The following is a 19,121-nucleotide window of genomic DNA, read 5'->3' as shown; positions in this document are numbered from 1 at the left end:
AGGACCTTGGAGGTAGGAAAGGGTGGTTGTCTCTTTCTGACAAAATAAATAAGTGATAGATATATTAGGTATGGTCAGGCAGGGAAGATTAGGGTCCCCCTCCATAACACTTCACCAGTAAGCAGTCAGATCACCTTCCTGGGAGAATGAAATGTCTTGGTCTAAATTCCTTCCTTTGGAAGGGCTTCCCACATGCCAGGTGAAAAGGACAGAAGGAACAGCATGCATATTCTTGCTGGGATTGTGGTTGGTTTTCCTCTGGCTGCATTTGCCAGATTGGGCTCAGTAAGTGGAGTAGATAGGAAAACACTTACTTTGCAAGACAAAATCAGACTTTAGCTTAAAGTCTGCAGCATATCAGCATTTCTGAACTTTTAGAAATGTATAAGCGTATCTTCAAGTAAAGACACTTTTTGGTCTTTGGAATGAGAAATTTTGGCATTTTGTAAGTTAGGATGGGAGGAAGTTATATTATGTCAATCTGCTAAAACAGGAATTTCCACTGGTGACCGTTCTCTTTCTGCAAACATGCTCTGTTGCTTGCTTTGTGCTGGACATTGTTTCCATCCAACAACATGGCAAGGTGAATTCAAGGCCACAAAACTAACCTGATCCGAAACAAAACCAGACAAGAAAGAAAAAAACAAACTTCCTGACAGGTTAGCATGTTGGATTGCATCCTGTCTGATTGGAGAAATACAATAATCCCTTTCATTTGCTAATGAGGAGAAACATCGCCCTGATTTTTCTATATTCCATAATCCTTTGCTGTCTGCAAGACTTGTGCAAAATAATATGAAATACTTCTTTCCCAGTTCCAAGGTGTTTAGCATTTGTTTCTATTATAAATGAGTTGTAACGCACAAAGCAATCAATAGAGATTTTGATCTGACAAATAATGTTGCTGTTAGTTGCTTTGTGATAAGCATCCTAAAACCAAGGTACTGCTTGGTTGGTTTTTTTTTTCAGGGCCTAGCCCTGCAATCCTTAATCTGGGGAATCCTAGGGATATGTGTTCTAGGGATGTGAGGAGGGTAGTCAACAGCAGCAGAAATCAAATGACAGTGATCCTGTGAAATGTTTGTTACTGAAATATGTGGAGGATAGTAAAAGAAACAAAACCATCAGAAATGCACAGACATTTGTTCCTTAGATTTTGACCTTTAAAAAGGCAAAAAAATATAGAAGCAAAGAGAAGGAAGTTTTTTTGAGGTAAATGCACATAATAGAGAAAAAGGCAGGTATATGAAGGGTATTTTTAAGTGGAGTTGGAAATATAATGCAGCTTTATGCTATAAAAATCTGAGCCACTTCACTCAGTAAAACAAAAAGGATTTGCCTTTTAAAAAAAAAACAAAACAAAACAAAACAAAAAAAAGAAATACAAATTACCTTACAAGTTACTTGTAGGCAATATATCCTGTGTTACAGCAGTGAGCAGAATCAAATAGATAAATAGATAAGAGTTTTCTTTAGTTATGCAGAATGGGGATCACTTCTTTACTTGAGTTGGAGCACTTTATAGTCTTTGCCATCTCGGCTCAGCTTGCAGATTGTGAGATACTAAGTTGCAGAATATGAGTAGAAGAGTAAATTTAATGAAAATTAAATCCAGTTTAAATCAGTTTAAAAATGTAATCCTTTTACTAAGACAGTGAATGTCGGATGGATTGAAAACAAAATTGGAAAACTTCTGTGTTTTTTCTCTCACGGTCCAGACAGGAATTCCGGTAGTGTGCAGACTGCTAAGGTCACTTTTTGTGACTGTTGTAAACAGGTAATTTTATGCAGATGTGTGATCTCTTCTATTTCACATACATTACTGTAAACAATAATAATTCTCAGTATTCAAGGAATGTTTTAACTTTCTTATTGTGGACTAAAGCTGGTAGTATGTTTGGAAAAACTTTTTTTCTTTGGTGTGAAAGCCTGTTTTCTGTTGAACTTAAGGCTTTGTGCAGAGTCTTGATACAGCTCAAATATAGAATGTGAATAATATACCCTAGCTGCAGGATGTTTTCCTTGAGCATACAGGCCTCAGCTTTGCATTGTATCTGTTGTATTTACACAGTTGTCCAGTGAAGTCGATAAACATACCTTTTCTGAAAGGAAATTGTGCCATATCTATTCTCTGAAAGGCTCTGCAAACACATGAACAAAGAGTTTGATTTTTGAGGATTTCCAGAACATGTTCAGCCAATCTCCTCATTAAAGATGTCTAGAAAAACTTGTTGCTTGCAATATGAGGCAGAATCTTCACGTGGATGAGAATATTCTGTTAAAATCTTAAAAGCCAATTTTTCTTAAAGAAGGAGATGTGATAAGCAAGCCTTTGTTCAAACCCCAGTGCAGCTGTTCCAATTTGCATTTATTTTGTCAGGCTGTGTTGCTGTAAAACCGAGTTGTGTTTACTCTCACCCTTCTTCTGTTACCTTCAGTAATACCTATCGTATGATTGAACAAGATGACTTCGACATCCATACAAGATTACACACCATTGTGAGAGGGGAGGATGAGGCAGCTATGGTGGAGTCAGTGGGCCTTGCATTAGTCAAGTTACCAGATGTCCTCAACCGCCTGAAACCTGACATAATGATAGTTCACGGGGACAGATTCGACGCTCTGGCCCTGGCCACATCTGCAGCCCTGATGAACATTCGCATCCTGCACATCGAGGGTGGGGAGGTCAGTGGGACCATCGATGACTCCATCAGACATGCCATAACCAAGCTGGCCCATTACCACGTGTGCTGCACGAGGAGTGCAGAGCAGCATTTGATAGCCATGTGTGAAGACCACGACCGCATCCTTTTGGCGGGCTGTCCCTCGTATGACAAGCTTCTCTCTGCCAAAAACAAGGACTACATGAGTATTATACGCGTGTGGCTAGGTAAGCAGTCCGCTTTTTGTGTTTTTCCTGTGACTTTCAACACTAGACAGACTCAGTAACTAGGTTAGCAGTCCAAAAAAACAATATATTTGATAATAGTACGGGGTATTTCTTTCTTTCTACGTTTCCTTTCTTTTTGTTTTGTTGTGTAGCCTGCCTTGTATAGCCAAAAAGCTCCAAATCTGTCCTAGTGAACACTTCTGGTCCTTTTGCCAAGTCGAAAAAGTAACTCCTTAAATGGGTAATTTCTCTGGGCTGAACAACTGAAAAACAGAACAGTCTTACATGAACAGTTATTTTCGTGTAGAGGATGTGTTTAAATAGAGTCAAAGCTGTTCAGGCCTAATATAAAAAGAAAATCTAACAGAATTTGTATTACGAACTTTTTTTTGAGGAATGCACTGCAACAAGGCAACATGCACCAAAGGCTTTTGGTGTTTCACTTTCATTAACTTACAAATCCTGTAAACAATGGGGAGTTGTGCTTTCTTTTTATCTTTAACAAAGCAGTCTCCTGTAGGGCACGCTAACCTGTGTCGTTGGAAGCTGGAGTCTTTTTTGATCAGTATGTTTTGCAGATCAGTTTCTATCAAATGTACTAAAACAAGTATGACTGACTGTTTTAAAGAAATGGAAATGAAGTTTTGTTTGAGGAGGTACAAGTGACGGAAAACCAGAGCAGCTTCAGGATTTATTGCAGGTTTACACTGTTGTGAGAACAGTTCCTTGATCCTGGTATAGTCTTGCAAAGCTTTAGAGGTAGGCTTGCAAGTTAACAGTTTGTTGAGGTTTAGGTAGTGGTCTCTACAAAGTTATGTGATGTGCTTAGAGAGGCAAATAACAGGGTAGATCACCCTGTAACTCCCTTCAGGTTTATTGTAGCATTGATACTTACGTGTTAGGTATCCCATTCAGTGCCTTAACTCTTCGGGCTTTCACATCAGTATTTTCAAAAGTATGACCTTCCTTCCTCTTGGTATTCCATGCCAATTAAAAAAGTTCTTTCTTTGCCTCCATTTGGACAGGTGAAGATGTCAAAACTAGAGATTATATAGTTGCTCTGCAACATCCTGTAACCACAGATATTAAACATTCCATAAAGATGTTTGAGCTGACACTAGATGCACTCATCTCCTTCAACAAGAGAACACTTGTTCTGTTCCCTAATGTGGATGCAGGTGAGTAGAATACCTTTGTGACAGAGGGACACATAAAAGGGTGCTTTAGAAGGGAAGTCATGTGACATATAGGAGCAATATTAGTGCCTCATAAATTAACTTCATACTATGAAGAGGCTTTTGCAGTGGATTTTTGGGTCAAACGTGGGCTCATGTGCCTAGCTATGCAACTTAAATAATAAGAGAACAAAACTTATTCAGAGCTGGCAACTGAGTGAATGGCTAGCTGCTGTCTCCTTTACTTGTCTGGACTTCCATTTTAAAACAGAACTCGAATAATTTATTCTACCTTGTTCTTCTGCAGGAAGCAAAGAGATGGTTCGCGTGATGAGGAAGAAGGGCATCGAACATCATCCCAATTTTCGGGCAGTAAAGCATGTCCCCTTTGACCAGTTCATTCAGCTGGTTGCTCATGCTGGTTGTATGATTGGTAACAGCAGCTGTGGTGTCAGAGAGGTGGGAGCGTTTGGTACACCTGTCATTAACCTGGGGACACGTCAGACAGGAAGAGAAACAGGTACGTGTTTGCTTGACTGTTTTCCTTCTGGTTCTGAGGGTTTTTTTTTTCCTTCCCAGGATAAAGTCAAATGAACACTTAATAGAGCCCATCTTGCAGTATCAGCGCAACGTGATTTTTCACCCATTTTAAAGCTTCACTTGCTATACCTCATGTTAGTCCTGCTTATGTGTGATGCATAAGATAATGGGGCTTTTATCTATAGACAAGTGAAAATATATCTCCATTTGCAGTGAATTCCATTTAGCAGAATAGGTAACTAATTGTTTTACTTCATAGCTAATTTGATGTTTGATAAGTATAAAAATTTCACTTCCAAAATATGAACTGTTCACCACTTCAGGAAGTAGTTGTATTGTGGGATTTCAGGTATACAGACAAGGCCCAAATAGCCATTTATCCCGTTTTCATTTGTGCCTTGTTAATAATAGAGTTCTGTGGAACACAAACACTTGCTAGTGTTCTGTAGTACAGGATATTGTATCATAGGTGTCACCATTGCTTTATTGGGAGCAAGGGGGGGCACATAATTGATACAGAGCAATCTGGTGGGCATCTTTCCTCCTCAGAGGAAAAAAAAGTAATAATTTTTTTCATTTCTAAAGCAGTTCTTATACTCTAATGTAATTTGAGGAACTGATCTGTCCTATTTTGTTGACTTTTGTCATCTAGGTGAAAATGTTCTTCACGTTCGTGATGCTGATACACAGGATAAGATTCTGCATGCTCTACAGCTTCAGTTTGGTAAGCAATATCCATGGTGAGTACAGTTGTCTTAATTCATCTGAAGGGATGTTAAAGCAGTGGAGTAAAAAACATTTGGTCCTGAGGTGGTTCACTGTATTTGATGGGAGTGCTTTTAACGCGCTAATCTGAGGTTACAAATTATTTTCGTTTCCGAATCATAGTGCAATGTCTGGTATGCACATTCATATTTGTAGAGCAAAATGTCACTCGTAATGTTTTGATATAACTAGTAATTTAACATTCAACAGAAAGTCAAGAGGACAAAATTCATATGTTAACTTAGATAGCGTGATTAAGAGAGCTTGTTCCACAGGAGCAGCATGGGGGGAGAACATCCCGTGTGCCTACGTCTGCCTTGTGCCTGAAGGACACTTCTTCATGTGGGTACAGATGATGCCACAAGCCAAAAAATGAGCAGGATCAAGGAAGACCATAAAGGCCTAGCAAGGCACATAAAAAGCATCACTGTCCCAGTCATCTTCTCGTCTGTCCTACTGGTTAGAGAAATGGGAACAGCCAGAAGCAGACACAATGCAGCTCAACATTTGGCATTGTGGCTGGTGCCATTGAGAAGGTTTTGGCTTTCAGGACAAGGGGTTGTACTTTAATGATGGTATCCTATTAGGAAGTGATGGGATCCACCTGTCTAAAAAGGGCAAGAGAATCTTTGGCAGCAGGCTGGCCAGTTTTGGTGAAATGGGCTTTAAACTGAAGGACTCAGGTTGGGGTCCAAAGTGGCAATGCTTGTGCCATTGCTTCCTCCTGGGGAGTAAGTCATACCAACCAGTGCATAGAATAAGATAAGAATCATAGGGCTAAACACATCAAGGGTGTTTATGGCAGTGGTGAATCCTCTTATACCCCTTCAAGCAACCCCATTGCCTGATCCTCTCTGAAGTGCCTGTATGCAAATGTGTGCAGCATGGACAATAAGCAAGAACAGTCATAGGCCATGATCTCATTGCAGTTACTGAGACATGGTGGGATAGCTCACAACTGGAATGTTGTCATGGATGGGTATGTACTTTTTAGAAAGAACAGGTCAGCGAAGTTGCTCTTTGTGTGAGAGAGCAACTGGGATGTATCGAGCTCTACCCAGGGGCAGGTGAACAAGTTGAGAGTTTATGGGTAAGAATTAAGGGACAAGCTAATAAGGGTGACACTGTTGTGAGTGTTTACTACAGGCCACCTGATCAGGAGGAGGAAGTTGATGAGGCTTTCTCTGGGCAGCTGGAAAAAGCCTTGCAGTCACAGGCCCTGGTTCTCCCAGGGGACTTTGACCAGCCTGGTGTTTTTGGAGGGATGACGCAGTTCGGCACACACAGTCCACGAAGTTCCTGCAGATCACTGAAGATAACTTTTTAATGCAAGTGGTGGAGGAGCCAATGACGAAAGGTTAGACCTTGTACTAGCCAGCCAGGAAGGACTGGTTGAAGATGTGGAGGTTGGAGGCAGCCTTGGGTGCAGTGAGCATGAGATGGTGGAACTCGGCATCTTGCATGGGGGAAGCAAAACAGTAAGCAGGACCAGAGCCCTAAACTTCCAGAGAGCTAACTTTGACCTCTTCAAAGACCTGGTTGGAGGAATCCCATGGATTAGGGCTCTAGAACAGAAAGGATTCCCAGAGAGCTGGTCATTGTTTAAGCACCACTACTGCCAAACTCAAGAAAAGTGTGTCCCCATGAGCAAGAAATCAGACAAATGGGGCAGAAGACATGTGTGGATGAGCAGGAGGCTTCTAGTAAATCTCCAAACAAAAAAAAAAAAATTATGGAATGGTGGAAAAAGGGACAGACCACATGGAAGGACTGTAAGAACCTACTAGAGAGCAGCTCTGCAGAGGAGCATCTGGGAGTCCTGGTGGATGTCAAGGTGACTATGAGCTGGCAGCATGTCCCTGCAGCCAAGAGGGCCAGTTGGATCCTGGGGTGCACTGGAAAGTGTGGTCAGCAGGTCAAGGAAAGTGATGCTCCCTCTCTATTCAGCCCTAGTAAGGCCACATCTGGAGTGCTGTCTCCAGTGCTGGGCTCCTTGGTTCAAGAAAGACAAGGAGTTACTGGAGAGGTTCCAGCAGAGGGCCACAAAGATGATTAGGGGACTGGAGAATCTCTCTTATGAGGAGAGACTGTGGAAGCTGGGCCTGTCTGAAGAACAGAAGCCTGAGAAGGGATCTCATCAATACATACAGATATCTCAAAGGAGGTGTCAAGAGGATGGTGCCAGACTCTTTTCAGTGGTGCCCAGCAACAGGATGAGGTGCAAAAGCCATAAACCAAAATACAGGTGTCACCTCAAAGTGAGGAAGAACTTCTTTACATTGAGGGTGGCAGAGCACTGGAACAGGCTGCCCAGGTAGGTCATGGAGTCTCCCTCTCTGGAGACATTAAAATCCCATCTAGATGTGTTACCTGCTCTAGGTCACCCTGCATTGGCATAGGGATTGGCCTAGATGATCTCCAGAGATCCCTTCCAGCCCTAACTGTTCTTTGATTCTGTGACACAGTGCTTCATAGCTGAATTGACTTCAGGCATGGTATGTAGAGAATCCTGATTGCAAGCTTCCAGGGAAGCTGCAGAATTATAGCAGTATGCTTTTCATTATCCTTCAGCCCTACAGTACTGACCCTCATTTCTTTAATGTATAAGTTCTTGTAAACTTCAGGAGAGTATATTTGTCCAAGTAAGGACAAGAATCAAAAGTATATTTCTTAAGAACCTAAATAGAGCAACAAAACTTAATTCTGTAATACCATATGTCTGACACCATGTATGATGATATTTTAGAAATGGATGTACGTGTTGGAAGCTGACATGAATGTAGTTATGTAGTTGTCATCTGTGTGATAAGTACATCTTGGTTTGGGCCTGTAGCACATACATAAACTGTCCATAATTTTTATGTTGTTATTTTGCTTTATGATGTGGGTTCCTTCATCAAACTCTTAATTTTACAGGGGTTTTTGGCATCATTAACTTCCAGTTTTCTACATTCCAGTTTTGTATTCCAAAATGGAGCTAGTGCCACACTTGCACAGTCTATTGTGTGATCTTCACTATCACACTCTGCCATATCTTGTGACAGCCTTGTATAGTGTGAGCTGCAGTACTGCCATAGTAGCCAGAGCATAATTTTGTAATTACACAGTGTTACAGTCTTCTGTCATATAAAGAATTTTACAGATTGCAACATTACTTCCAATTACATGGATTTTTTTTTATATGTATTACAGCTCAAAAATATATGGAGATGGTAATGCTGTTCCAAGGATCTTGAAGTTCCTTAAATCTATTGACCTCAAAGAACCGTTGCAAAAGAAATTCTGTTTTCCTCCTGTCAAAGATAATATCTCTCAGGATATTGACCATATTCTAGAGACACAGAGTGCTCTGGCTGTGGATCTAGGTGGAACAAATCTCCGAGTAGCAATTGTCAGTATGAAGGTAAATATTCTATTGTGTTTCTAGATATTCTGCAAACTCCATTGGCTTTTGTTGTTCTGTTCTTGCAGCGAGGATATGGGCTTATGATGCAAAAGAGCTCCAAAACAAAGTAGTCCTACTGACTTTTGTTGTTGAGGGATGAAGAAGATTTTTTTTTCCCTCATTTGTTGCACCTCTCCTAAAGTCTTAATGCAGTTTGCCTGCTCGTTTGCTCTTCTAAGACTGATGTTAACCTAGCAAAGCCTGTTTGCTGTTGTGAGGTCATAGCTGCTGACTACATCAGTTAGATATAGTTACCCAGAGAGCAAAGTAAGATGCCTGCAGAAAGATGAAGGGCTATGTTAAGTGAGCTGATACAGTCCAGAATTTTTAAAAGATGTCTGACAGATCTTCGAAGTCTTGAAGACAACTTTTAAAAGTGTAATTCTTTTAGAAGTAAAATTAACACATTTTCTGTCAACACAGCCTGGAAGAAAATTAATTTTAAAAAAAAATTCTGTCCACTTTGCAGGGTGTAGTTTGAGCTGGCATTTATGATAGTTGAAATGCTAGCAAATCAGAGTGAACAGGATCAGACTTTCATAATAAAATTTACATACCAGATGTAGACATTCAACAGCAAATGGCAGAATCTGAGATGTAATTCTCACAAATAACTGAGTTTTCAAAAATTCCTTTTAAAAGCTGTTTTGTCTTCTCATAATGTCTGCTGCAGCCTTGTCTTCCAAAACAACTTCCTCTCATTTCCCTCCCCTTCCAAAGTAAAAGTGAAGAGGAAACTAAACGTAGAAAATCCACAAAATCTCTTGCTCATGTGATGCTGAGATGGTGGGACCTAATACTCAAAACCATTGACAGTTCTTTTGGCAAAAGTGACTCAGCCATGTTTGTTACTCCTCTTTGCTTAGTTGCATTAATTTAGTGCAATTCACTCAGACACATTGTACATGGGATATAACAGGGAGAATAACATTATTAAGCTGTGTACCTTCTGCAGATCCCTGGCTTAGTCCTGCAAAATGAACATTTCTTTAAGATTAGTTTCTTATAGGCATGCATAATGAATACTTCTATTACCACTGCATGACTCCTAGGGTTAAAAATAACCCTTTCCTCCTGGATCCTCCCCACCCTGTCCAACAAATTTACAAGGGCATGTAGTGACAGGACAAAGGGTAATGGCTTCAGACTGAAAGAGAGTGGGTTTAGATCAGATATTAGGAAAAAATTCTTTACTGTGAGAGTGGTGAGGCACTGGAACACGTTGCCCAGAGAAGCTGTGGCTGCCCCATCCCTGGGAGTGTTCAAGGCCAGGATGGATGGGGCTTTGAGCAGCCTGCCCTAGTGGAAGGTGTCCCTGCCCACAGCATGGAGCTTGGAGCTAGGTGAACTTTGAGGTCTCTTCCAACCCAAAACCGTTCTGTGATTCTGTGATATATCACAGTAGAGGGTACTCCAGAAATATTACAAGTGACTCAGAAGTATAATTGCTTAGAAGAAAAGTTATTTCTGAAAGGACAGTAAATTTTGCCTTTAAATTCTTAGCGTTTCTCTTTGGCTGACTCTCCACAGCGGTGTCTGTGACACCACACAAACCTTTTATGTAGTCAAACTGGACATATTTTATTCTTAAAGCACTGCGTTTTTTCTCTTCTTTATAGCAATTGCTACTCTTTTTTTTTTCTTTAACACTTTAGTGTTGAGCTTAAGTGTGTTGCTATATCACGGTTTATGCCCAACAACAGTTCCAGTAGCTCTGGTGATATTTCCTTACACAAGCCATGTGTTCCTTAAAATGTGTATTTAATTTCAGACAGGGGAGGCTGATTACAGGAGTGGAATGTAATGCCTAATCCTGCAAACTTGTCCCCCAGAGTTGTCAGGAATCTTTCCTGTAGTCCCGAGATCTAAAGCATAGCATCTGTTTTGTTTTTTTTTAACGAGATAAGTAATAGCTCTCTATCTTCAAATTGACCTGTAATTTAAATTAAGGTGACATTTCATCATTAAGTACATTTCTCTAAAAACAACATTTCTTTTGTTGTTTTTAATTTCTAGGGTGAAATAGTTAAGAAGTATACCCAGCTGAACCCTAAAACCTATGAAGACAGAATGGAATTAATTCTAAAGATGTGTGTAGAGGCTGCATCAGAGGCAGTAAATGTAAACTGCAGGATTTTGGGAGTAGGTAAGTTAAAAAATACTAACTTTGTCTTTTCATCTAAGAATTAAATCACTAGTCATTAATTTAAAACATCTTTCTAAAATGGATCTCTTGTATTTTAAGCTCTTAAATCATAAATTATATTAAACAAGCTTTTTAAAACGACTGTGAAAATGAGAAGCTGACTATAAAGACCGAGGTTTCTCCAGTTTGTAACAGCCATGAAAATAATCAGCTAAGTAAACTATATGTAAAATGTGTGGTACATAGCTTTTATGGATTTTGAAGCTCCCTGTTGTCTTGGAGTTGTGAATCAGATGTATATCAAAACAGCTCTTGAAACAACTGCAGCTGAGTCAAGTTTCTTCTGCCATCTGTAAGCCTTTCTTTAGGGCTAGGATCAACTGTGCAGCAGAGTCCTCAGTTATGCTAGGGCAGACTAAAATGGCTAGAATGTTAAGGAATAAATTTGCAGCTGACAGAGACAAAAGCAGCCTTTTTGCTGACTTCCAGTTTACTTGCACCTGCAGCAGAGTTCCACATTAAGCTGTTTATACCAGACAGGACTTCTTCAGTTTAATGGTGACTGGGACGTTTGGCCTTACATGTTACAGTCATTTATGAGGGTGTTGATTAATGTGTCCTGAATTTTTAAGGAGGACATGGAATCTTCATTTTAGCTGAGAAATACTCTGTAGGAAAAGTAGTTTGTTCCAGACCAAAACTTATTTGAATCACACAAGAAAAGTTAATTTGAAGATGTTGTATTCTTTAAAAACCATGTTAAGAACACAAAGCCATAAGAAGAAATGTTAGACCTTCAATTTAGATCTCTCTTACAGCTTTAATGTTTGGTTCAGCTGCTTGTCTTACAAGTTTTGTGGCTGCTTTCCATTGTTAACCCTGGCACCATCTGTAAAGAAATAGCACTACAATAAAATGTTCAAACTTCATTTCTAGAGCTAAATACCTCCATAATAGTGCCCTGCTTTTCAAAGGTCCCAAGAGAGTCTATCAACTTTGGAAGCCTCTCTAGCTAGGGAAAACTGGTTTGGCTAATAGTGCCTGTTACTGGTTATTATTCTGTTCAGTAGACAAATCTCTGAACAGATTTGATTTTTCACAAAAACAGTGTATTTTTAAGTAGAAATCACTGGTCCAGTGATTCTTTTCCTAAATCTGTAGTCATCCTAGGATGACTAAATCCTGGTCTTCCTAAGCCTTGAGAGTTACAGCAGACTTCAGGACATCAGTAATTTTTCAGGATTTGAATAATTTATTTTGTACAGTTTGCTAACATCTGTTTTGTACATGATTAACAAGAAACACAACTATTAAGTGATTTGCTGCAATCTTGCCTGAAGTAGGAACATTAATTCTTTGATTTAACATTAACCAATACCTATCTAGTCGGTCTTAAGGACACTTGGTGCATTGTGATTAGAGCAGTGGCACCCTATGAATTACCTCCTTTGCTTTAAGGGTAACTGAGCACTGAAACACACTGCCTGGAGAGGTTGTGGAGTCTCCTTCTCTGGAGATACTCAAAACCCACCCAGACACAATCCTGTGCAACCTGCTTTAGGTGAACCTGCTTTTGCAGAGGGGTTGGAGTAGATGATCTCCAGAGGTCCCTTCCAACCCCCCCCTTTCCATGATTCTGTACCTTTACATGTCAAAAATTGCACTGCCAGTAATACTTAGGAAATTTTTACTCCATGCTCTGCTTCAAAGTCTAGTATTAGAAATGAAAATTCTTGTCATTACAAAAAGAAAAACAGGTCTTTTACTTAAGTATCACAGAGACTTTGTTTTGATTTTTCTCTCCTATGTTTCTGGGACTTAGGTATTTCCACAGGTGGACGTGTAAACCCCCGAGAAGGAATTGTGCTTCACTCTACAAAACTCATTCAGGAGTGGAGCTCTGTGGATCTCAGAACTCCAATATCTGATGCTCTTCACCTGCCAGTCTGGGTGGACAATGATGGAAACTGTGCTGCTCTAGCAGAGAGGAAATTTGGTCATGGAAAAGGAGTAGAAAATTTTGTAACGCTCATTACTGGTACAGGTGGGTGTGTTACAGTTCAATGAAACCCAAAGTCCAGTAGCATCACTTAGAGGCTCAGCTGATCTTAAAAATATAAACACTACCACTATGCCTAGAAAACCCTAATATTTTAGGTTCTTAAACCAAAAATCCTTTTGCTATTCTTATTTGTGTCTTTTAGGGTACTTTTTAATTTATTCAGGAAAATGAAACCTCTTCCATAGTTTAAGCTTCTTGATAAAAGAAATTCTGCCTGATACAGCTATGCAGGCAAGTAAGGAAAATCTAGGCAACTTTAGGTGGAATAATTTTGCATTTTTTCAGCTTTATAGCTTAATTCTCTTTCAGAAATACAAGTCAGATCAGGAAATGTATCTAGAATATAAGCACCTAATATGAGAGATGATGCTTAGTATATCTCAAATGCAAATGTGGGGTAACTTTTCTCATTTGTTAAGTATATAGTCCTTTAGATGGTGGCAGTAATAACTAGCTGATCAATCCACACCCAGAGTTTGAGAAGGGGCAGCAGAGACCTGCAGGTTTTAGTGTCCTGGCTCTTTAGCACACAGGTTTAACTGTCTCAATACAGCATTAAAACTTCTCTGAAGTGCAAAATTTTAAGGCCACCTGGAAGGACAGTTTTCTGCATAAAGAGCATGACTCACAAGCTTAAAAGATCTGGCACAGTTCAGTACCATCCATAGGCTTTTTAAGAAAAGATAAGCATTATATATAATTTTGATACATATATGAATAGGAGGGAGCTGTGAGCTTGCTTATTAGGTGTGTCAAATGGAGAAGAGTTCTTTTAGTAACCAGTAATTTTTGATTTCCACTGTAGATCATCACTGATGCAAATTACTTTATCTTGTCTGTATTAGAATAAGGAAATATCAGTCCTGCAGAACTGGGGCCTTTAAAAACTGTTGTGGGGTGGGGTGGTTGTTTGTCTTTTTCCTAACCATAGAAGTTTTCATACCTTTGCAGGAATCGGAGGTGGAATCATTCATCAGCATGAACTGATCCATGGCAGTTCTTTCTGTGCTGCTGAGCTTGGGCATATTGTCGTATCTTTAGATGGACCAGAGTGCCTGTGTGGTAGCCAAGGATGTATAGAAGCATATGCCTCAGGAATAGCATTACAGAGGGAAGCCAAGAAACTCCATGATGGTATCTGTTTAGTTTATTTTTGAAAACACAATTACTGAAATCCAGTATAGGAAGAAATTTTTAAAGGTAGACCTGCCTTCTTTTTCTGCGAGGAAACAAGAGTAGGTGTGCTGGTAACCTGTTGTAGTACAAATATTTTTCAATGGCAAAGAACATTTGGAATCACTGGTGTCAGAATTACGAGAAGCACACAGTAGAGTTTAGACTCTCCTTTTTAACCATGCTGTAAGGTAATCTGACAGACATTCTGTGGATGTTTGGTTTCACAGTGATTGTCTTTCAGAAATAGCTTCTCAGTCTTAAATAAGTTTGAGAACATTTATATTTTATTAACTTTTGGGCCTGGCAAGACTAGTGAATTACCACACTATAACTGTTCGAGTTTGATTCCCTGCTTCTGCAAGTAGTTTCCTGAATAATATGGGTATGATTACTTTGGCTAAACTCAGGGTTATGCAGATTGTTCAGGATTCATTATGCAAGTAAAAGAGCTGCAAAGACTTTAATTGCCTGGTTTTTCACCGTCTCTTTCTTGACTTGCCACATCACCATGTTTTGCTCTCGGCTTTCTCTCCTCCTTTTCAGATGATCTGCTTTTAGTAGAAGGAATGTCAATGAAGAAGGAGGAGATTGTTAGTGCTGCACATCTTATTCAAGCAGCTAAGCTTGGGAATACAAAAGCAGAGAGCATTCTCAGAACAGGTAAGAACGTAGCCTAAAGGGTGGAACACTCCCATGATTATGTTTTTGGGGATACAGAAATAGTAGTGCACTGCAACACTACAAACACATTCTACACATTGAGGAACACCCTATATTAAAATTACTAACAGTCATGAAACTTCAAGTATAAATGTTGGAGGAAATGTCAGCAGAAGTGTATATTCATGGTATCTGTTCCAATAAACAAGATTAAAAGCTTCTGCAAAGATCAGTTTAAAAAAAAAGGAAAGCATCAACATTCTCATATTGGAAAATTTGGGGACGCTTCATTGTAGGAAAGTGAATGGCTAGTCTGAGCTAGCAGAGACAATTTATGTATTACTTTACACAAGATATTTTACTGTTTTACTAGCTTTAAACAGACTCCTCTGCCTCATATGTAGTGATAACACTTAAGATGGTAGAGAGTAATGCTTTCCTGTTTTTGCTTTGCTTACAAGCGTGATTAATGTATCATTTTGTATTTCACGTCCATATAATTGATTAATGCATTACTGTGCAAAAAAAAAAAAAAAGGCCTTTTTTTTTTGTCCTTTTACTTAATTAATGGCAAACTGATATTATCTGATAATAATAAACCCAAAACCCTGCCCTGTGGAACAGAACACTTTCCTGACAAGTGTTATTTCCTGCTTACAGACCTATTTCAACTACAGATGCCAGAACTGCTTTGAGTATTATACTTAATTTCTTTTTACTTCATCTTTTCAGCTGGGACTGCATTAGGCCTTGGAGTTGTGAACGTTCTACACACCGTGAACCCCTCTCTTGTGATCCTCTCTGGAGTTCTAGCTAACCACTATGTTAATGCTGTCAAAGACGTGATAAATCGACAGGCTTTGTCCTCTGTTAAAACTGTAGATGTGGTGGTCTCAAATCTAGCAGATCCTGCTCTTCTTGGAGCTGCTAGCCTGGTACTGGATTATACTACACGTAGAATATACTAGGTACCTGGAATAATCATAGAAATGGACTGTTCAGATTCCTAATGGGTGGAGGGAATACTTTGCCCCAAATTTTTCTTTGATGAGAGCAGCTAATGAATCAGAGTAGTGTTCTGAGTAATTAGTGACCACTTCAGCATTTCCTAATAGAAGTATTATCTTTTTGTAGTTTTCCTAAACTTCATCTGACTTCATAGGAAGTGATGTGCAATTCTGGTTTTTTTAAGCACTTCTGTTGGTAAGCCTATACGTTACTTTTGAGTGTAGCTGAATTATTTGTAAGCATCTCTTGATGTATGGTGGGGATTATGTGTATGGTGTGTAAAATTATAGGTAACACTTGGGGATCCATATCTCATTTCCCACCTATGTGAAATGAGACGTTTATTAGCTTTTCAGGCTTCCACCCACAAAGTGAATGTGATGTAATCACCAATAGCAGGTAGTAATTTCAGTGGGTGGAAACAAGGGAAGCAGCCTATACAATAAAAAAAGGCTACACCTCGAAATTGTGGTTCATGATGGACTTGGTAGAGGCAACCAAGTTTTTTTTACATCATCTCTAAAGGGCAGCGTCCCATTTTAGAAGCTTTGCATATGAAGGAAAAAGACAACAGTCTAGTTAGCATACAGCCTGCAGAGCAGTGCAAACAAACTCATAAGTTAGCATCTTTGTCTTCTGGCTATGGCCAACAGTTAATTGTTTGAATTTTATTCTTTGGGGATTTCTCAAGGGACTTAATCTACTACTTGGTCTGCCAAATTAGCACAGAGGGGGGACTGCTTATTCTTTGGTAGCAAGTTAGCTGAAATTCAGCCACGTGGCACATCTGAAGATAAAGACTACCTTTCGGGAAAACTCTTCCACTGCAGAGTGACAGGGTGTATCCCTTCACCCATTCAGGTGGCTGCAGGTACACTGTTCTTGTCCTGCATTCACCATCAGCTTTTAGGATGAAAAGTCAAATCTGACCCTCATCCTCACCCTCAGGCCTGGGAAGAAAGTATGTCAAATACCAATGAAGACTTGCCTAAGTAAACTGTGTTTTATATTTCTTTAACTAGTCCTTTGTGATATATAGATCCAGCTAGTTTTTTAGCACACTTTCAAAATACTGGAGAAACTGAAAAACCAACCTGTCTCTCAGAAAGACAGCTGTGGAGGAACAGTCATAAGACTGCCCTCTGTCCTGCATTTAATGGCCTGTTTTGACACCTAACTCAACCACTGATATTCTCAGAAGTCCAATAATGTGTTAGTACATGGGAATATGCAACCGGTCATGCCTTTTGCAACCGGACATGCACATCTTGTATTGGCCTTTTTAGCCACCAACACGCTTGCAACAAACGTGGGTAGAGCCCTTCCCAAATCTTCATTCGCGAAGCCCAGCCGTGATGATGACATGGGAATAAAAGGGGCTATTTCCACACTTGAAATTCTTCTCCAGCCGAAATGAAACAACCTTCTGCAACCATTACCCGCTGCTATACAATTATCTTGGACTGAATAGCTCTTAGTATACTGGTTAATTCTGCAATGTTATCTGTACGGATTGTCTTCACTTCATCCTCTCTTCCACAAGGAATGCTTACTGAGAACTCGCATCTTCAGAGCAGATTGCAGAACCACCACCACCTTCCTGATGTCTAGGAACAATTGTGCAGCCTCTATACCATAGTTTTTCTCAAAATCAGCAAATATTGGTTCTTAACTATTTTCAATGTTTTAGTAGGCTTTATGTCACCAGGGATTTTTAGTTCCTTTTCTTACATGTCTTGGTTTACTTAGTGATTCTCACTAACTTCAATACCATTAAGTCTGTCAGCATTTCTCTACAGTGAGAGTAGCTCAGATCAGGAGTAACAGCACTGAGGTTCTGACAGTGAGGAGGCCTGTCATTTGATCTTTCCATCCTCTAGCATCACAAGGGATACCTGGGTGGACTGCCTTGCTACAAGTGGGACCAGGCTTTTGCTTTCCAGACCCTCTGAAGCTCTGTATTTTTGATATCTCAAACTCCAGATGTTTTTCCCTAGCAGCTGAAGGGAGGGTGCAGGCACAGAAAAAACACAAGAGAATAAAACTCATTGGAAAAGTTTTACTCTAAACACCTTTAACATCTATTCCTGTTAAAAAAACAGTTCTTAAAATGCTTTTGAAAATGTTTTTTCTGTCAACTGGCTGAGAACCTGCTGCATATGTACACACGGTGCAGAAGTCCTTGCAGTTTCTCCCTAAGAAGTTTGTGTGTTTATAAAATCAGAAAGAATAAAAAATCATATTTAATAGCATAATAGCGATTTTGTTTCTCCTTCCTTCCCTGTTCAGAAGCCTTCCTTGCTCTTCAGGTACTTTAATGGGGTCCAGAGTTTTCATGGACACTACCTCCCAGCTGTATCCAGTCCCAGAGGGAGCAAACACCAGATGTTCACAGAACATCTGCAGTACTGTGCTTACCTGATGCTGGCCCTAGAGCAGCTCCCTTAGAGCAGCCCATATCATGAAGATCATGAGTTCCAGTGAGGGCAAACCAGACTTTATATGCAATACTGGAAAAAAAGTGGGGGAGTGAAAGCCCTCTTTCCCCAGCTATTGTCAGTGTTTCAGAGCATAAAGCAGCAGTGCATTCTCATTATCTGCGCTGGCAGCATCTGCTTATACAACCTGTTGTGTAGAGGCTGGTTTTGCAGTGTCTCTGGTAAGTGCATGTGGTATTTTAACTGCTGAAGCCTAAGCAGGAATGCCACTGTCCAGCCCTCTAAAGAGAATTGCATATGACATCAACAGCTTGGGTAGAAGATCCCCCATGAACATGGATGTTTATAACCAGCATTACATAAGCAAGCAGCAGCAGCAGAGTGCCAAAAGGTTGGAAAGTGAATTAAAACTGGAGTTCTTAGTGTTGTAACATGTAATTCATGTAGCCAATATAAGACCTCGTTCCTGTCCCGCGTTGCTCCTTGTCCTTGCAGCTGGTGGAAAACAACTGGTTCGTCCACAACAGCTCTGCCTAACCACAGAAACCCATCCAGCCAGGACTTAGAATCATGAGGCCAGTTCAGCTGTCTTTTTAGAGATGATTGCTGATGGTTTGCAAACCATATAGCTAATCCATACAGCATGAAGGCTTGAATTTTTTTGTCTCCTGACCAGCAAGTTTAGTTATTCAGTATTTTTGAGTCTTTGATCTGTCACCCAGCCACTCGGAATCAACCAATGCCTCAGTTTTCCGGTGGTCCTGAAGCACTGTCCTTCCTCCATTTAATTGTAACAAAATTGTCAGGAACTCGTAA

General features: G+C 39.9%; 1 protein-coding gene and 1 long non-coding RNA gene across 5 annotated transcripts in view; one reads left to right on the top strand and one right to left on the bottom strand.

The window, feature by feature from the left end:
• The window catches only part of GNE (glucosamine (UDP-N-acetyl)-2-epimerase/N-acetylmannosamine kinase), a 32,970-nt gene extending 14,848 nt beyond the window's left edge, over window positions 1-18,122 (top strand). For all 4 annotated transcript variants that reach the window (XM_064641174.1, XM_064641178.1, XM_064641177.1 and 1 more), the window contains exons 3-12: window positions 2,439-2,890; window positions 3,916-4,068; window positions 4,373-4,585; window positions 5,258-5,345; window positions 8,563-8,773; window positions 10,832-10,961; window positions 12,784-13,005; window positions 13,975-14,157; window positions 14,743-14,859; window positions 15,592-18,122. In XM_064641174.1, coding sequence (XP_064497244.1) covers window positions 2,439-2,890; window positions 3,916-4,068; window positions 4,373-4,585; window positions 5,258-5,345; window positions 8,563-8,773; window positions 10,832-10,961; window positions 12,784-13,005; window positions 13,975-14,157; window positions 14,743-14,859; window positions 15,592-15,827 — 2,005 coding nt within the window. In that variant the 3' untranslated portion in view covers window positions 15,828-18,122. The remainder of the gene's footprint in view (window positions 1-2,438; window positions 2,891-3,915; window positions 4,069-4,372; window positions 4,586-5,257; window positions 5,346-8,562; window positions 8,774-10,831; window positions 10,962-12,783; window positions 13,006-13,974; window positions 14,158-14,742; window positions 14,860-15,591) is intronic.
• On the bottom strand, window positions 2,771-3,917 carry LOC135406763 (uncharacterized). Its single transcript, XR_010426464.1, has 2 exons — window positions 3,786-3,917; window positions 2,771-3,153 (listed from the first exon to the last, which is right to left on the bottom strand). It is a non-coding gene; the product is annotated as an uncharacterized LOC135406763 (long non-coding RNA).
• Window positions 18,123-19,121: the final 999 nt, after the last annotated feature.

This window comes from Pseudopipra pipra, chromosome Z (genome assembly GCF_036250125.1).
Source record: "Pseudopipra pipra isolate bDixPip1 chromosome Z, bDixPip1.hap1, whole genome shotgun sequence".
NCBI lineage: Eukaryota > Metazoa > Chordata > Aves > Passeriformes > Pipridae > Pseudopipra > Pseudopipra pipra.
The sequence above is the reverse complement of the archived record's forward strand: the minus strand, read 5'-3'. Positions and strand labels throughout refer to the sequence as shown.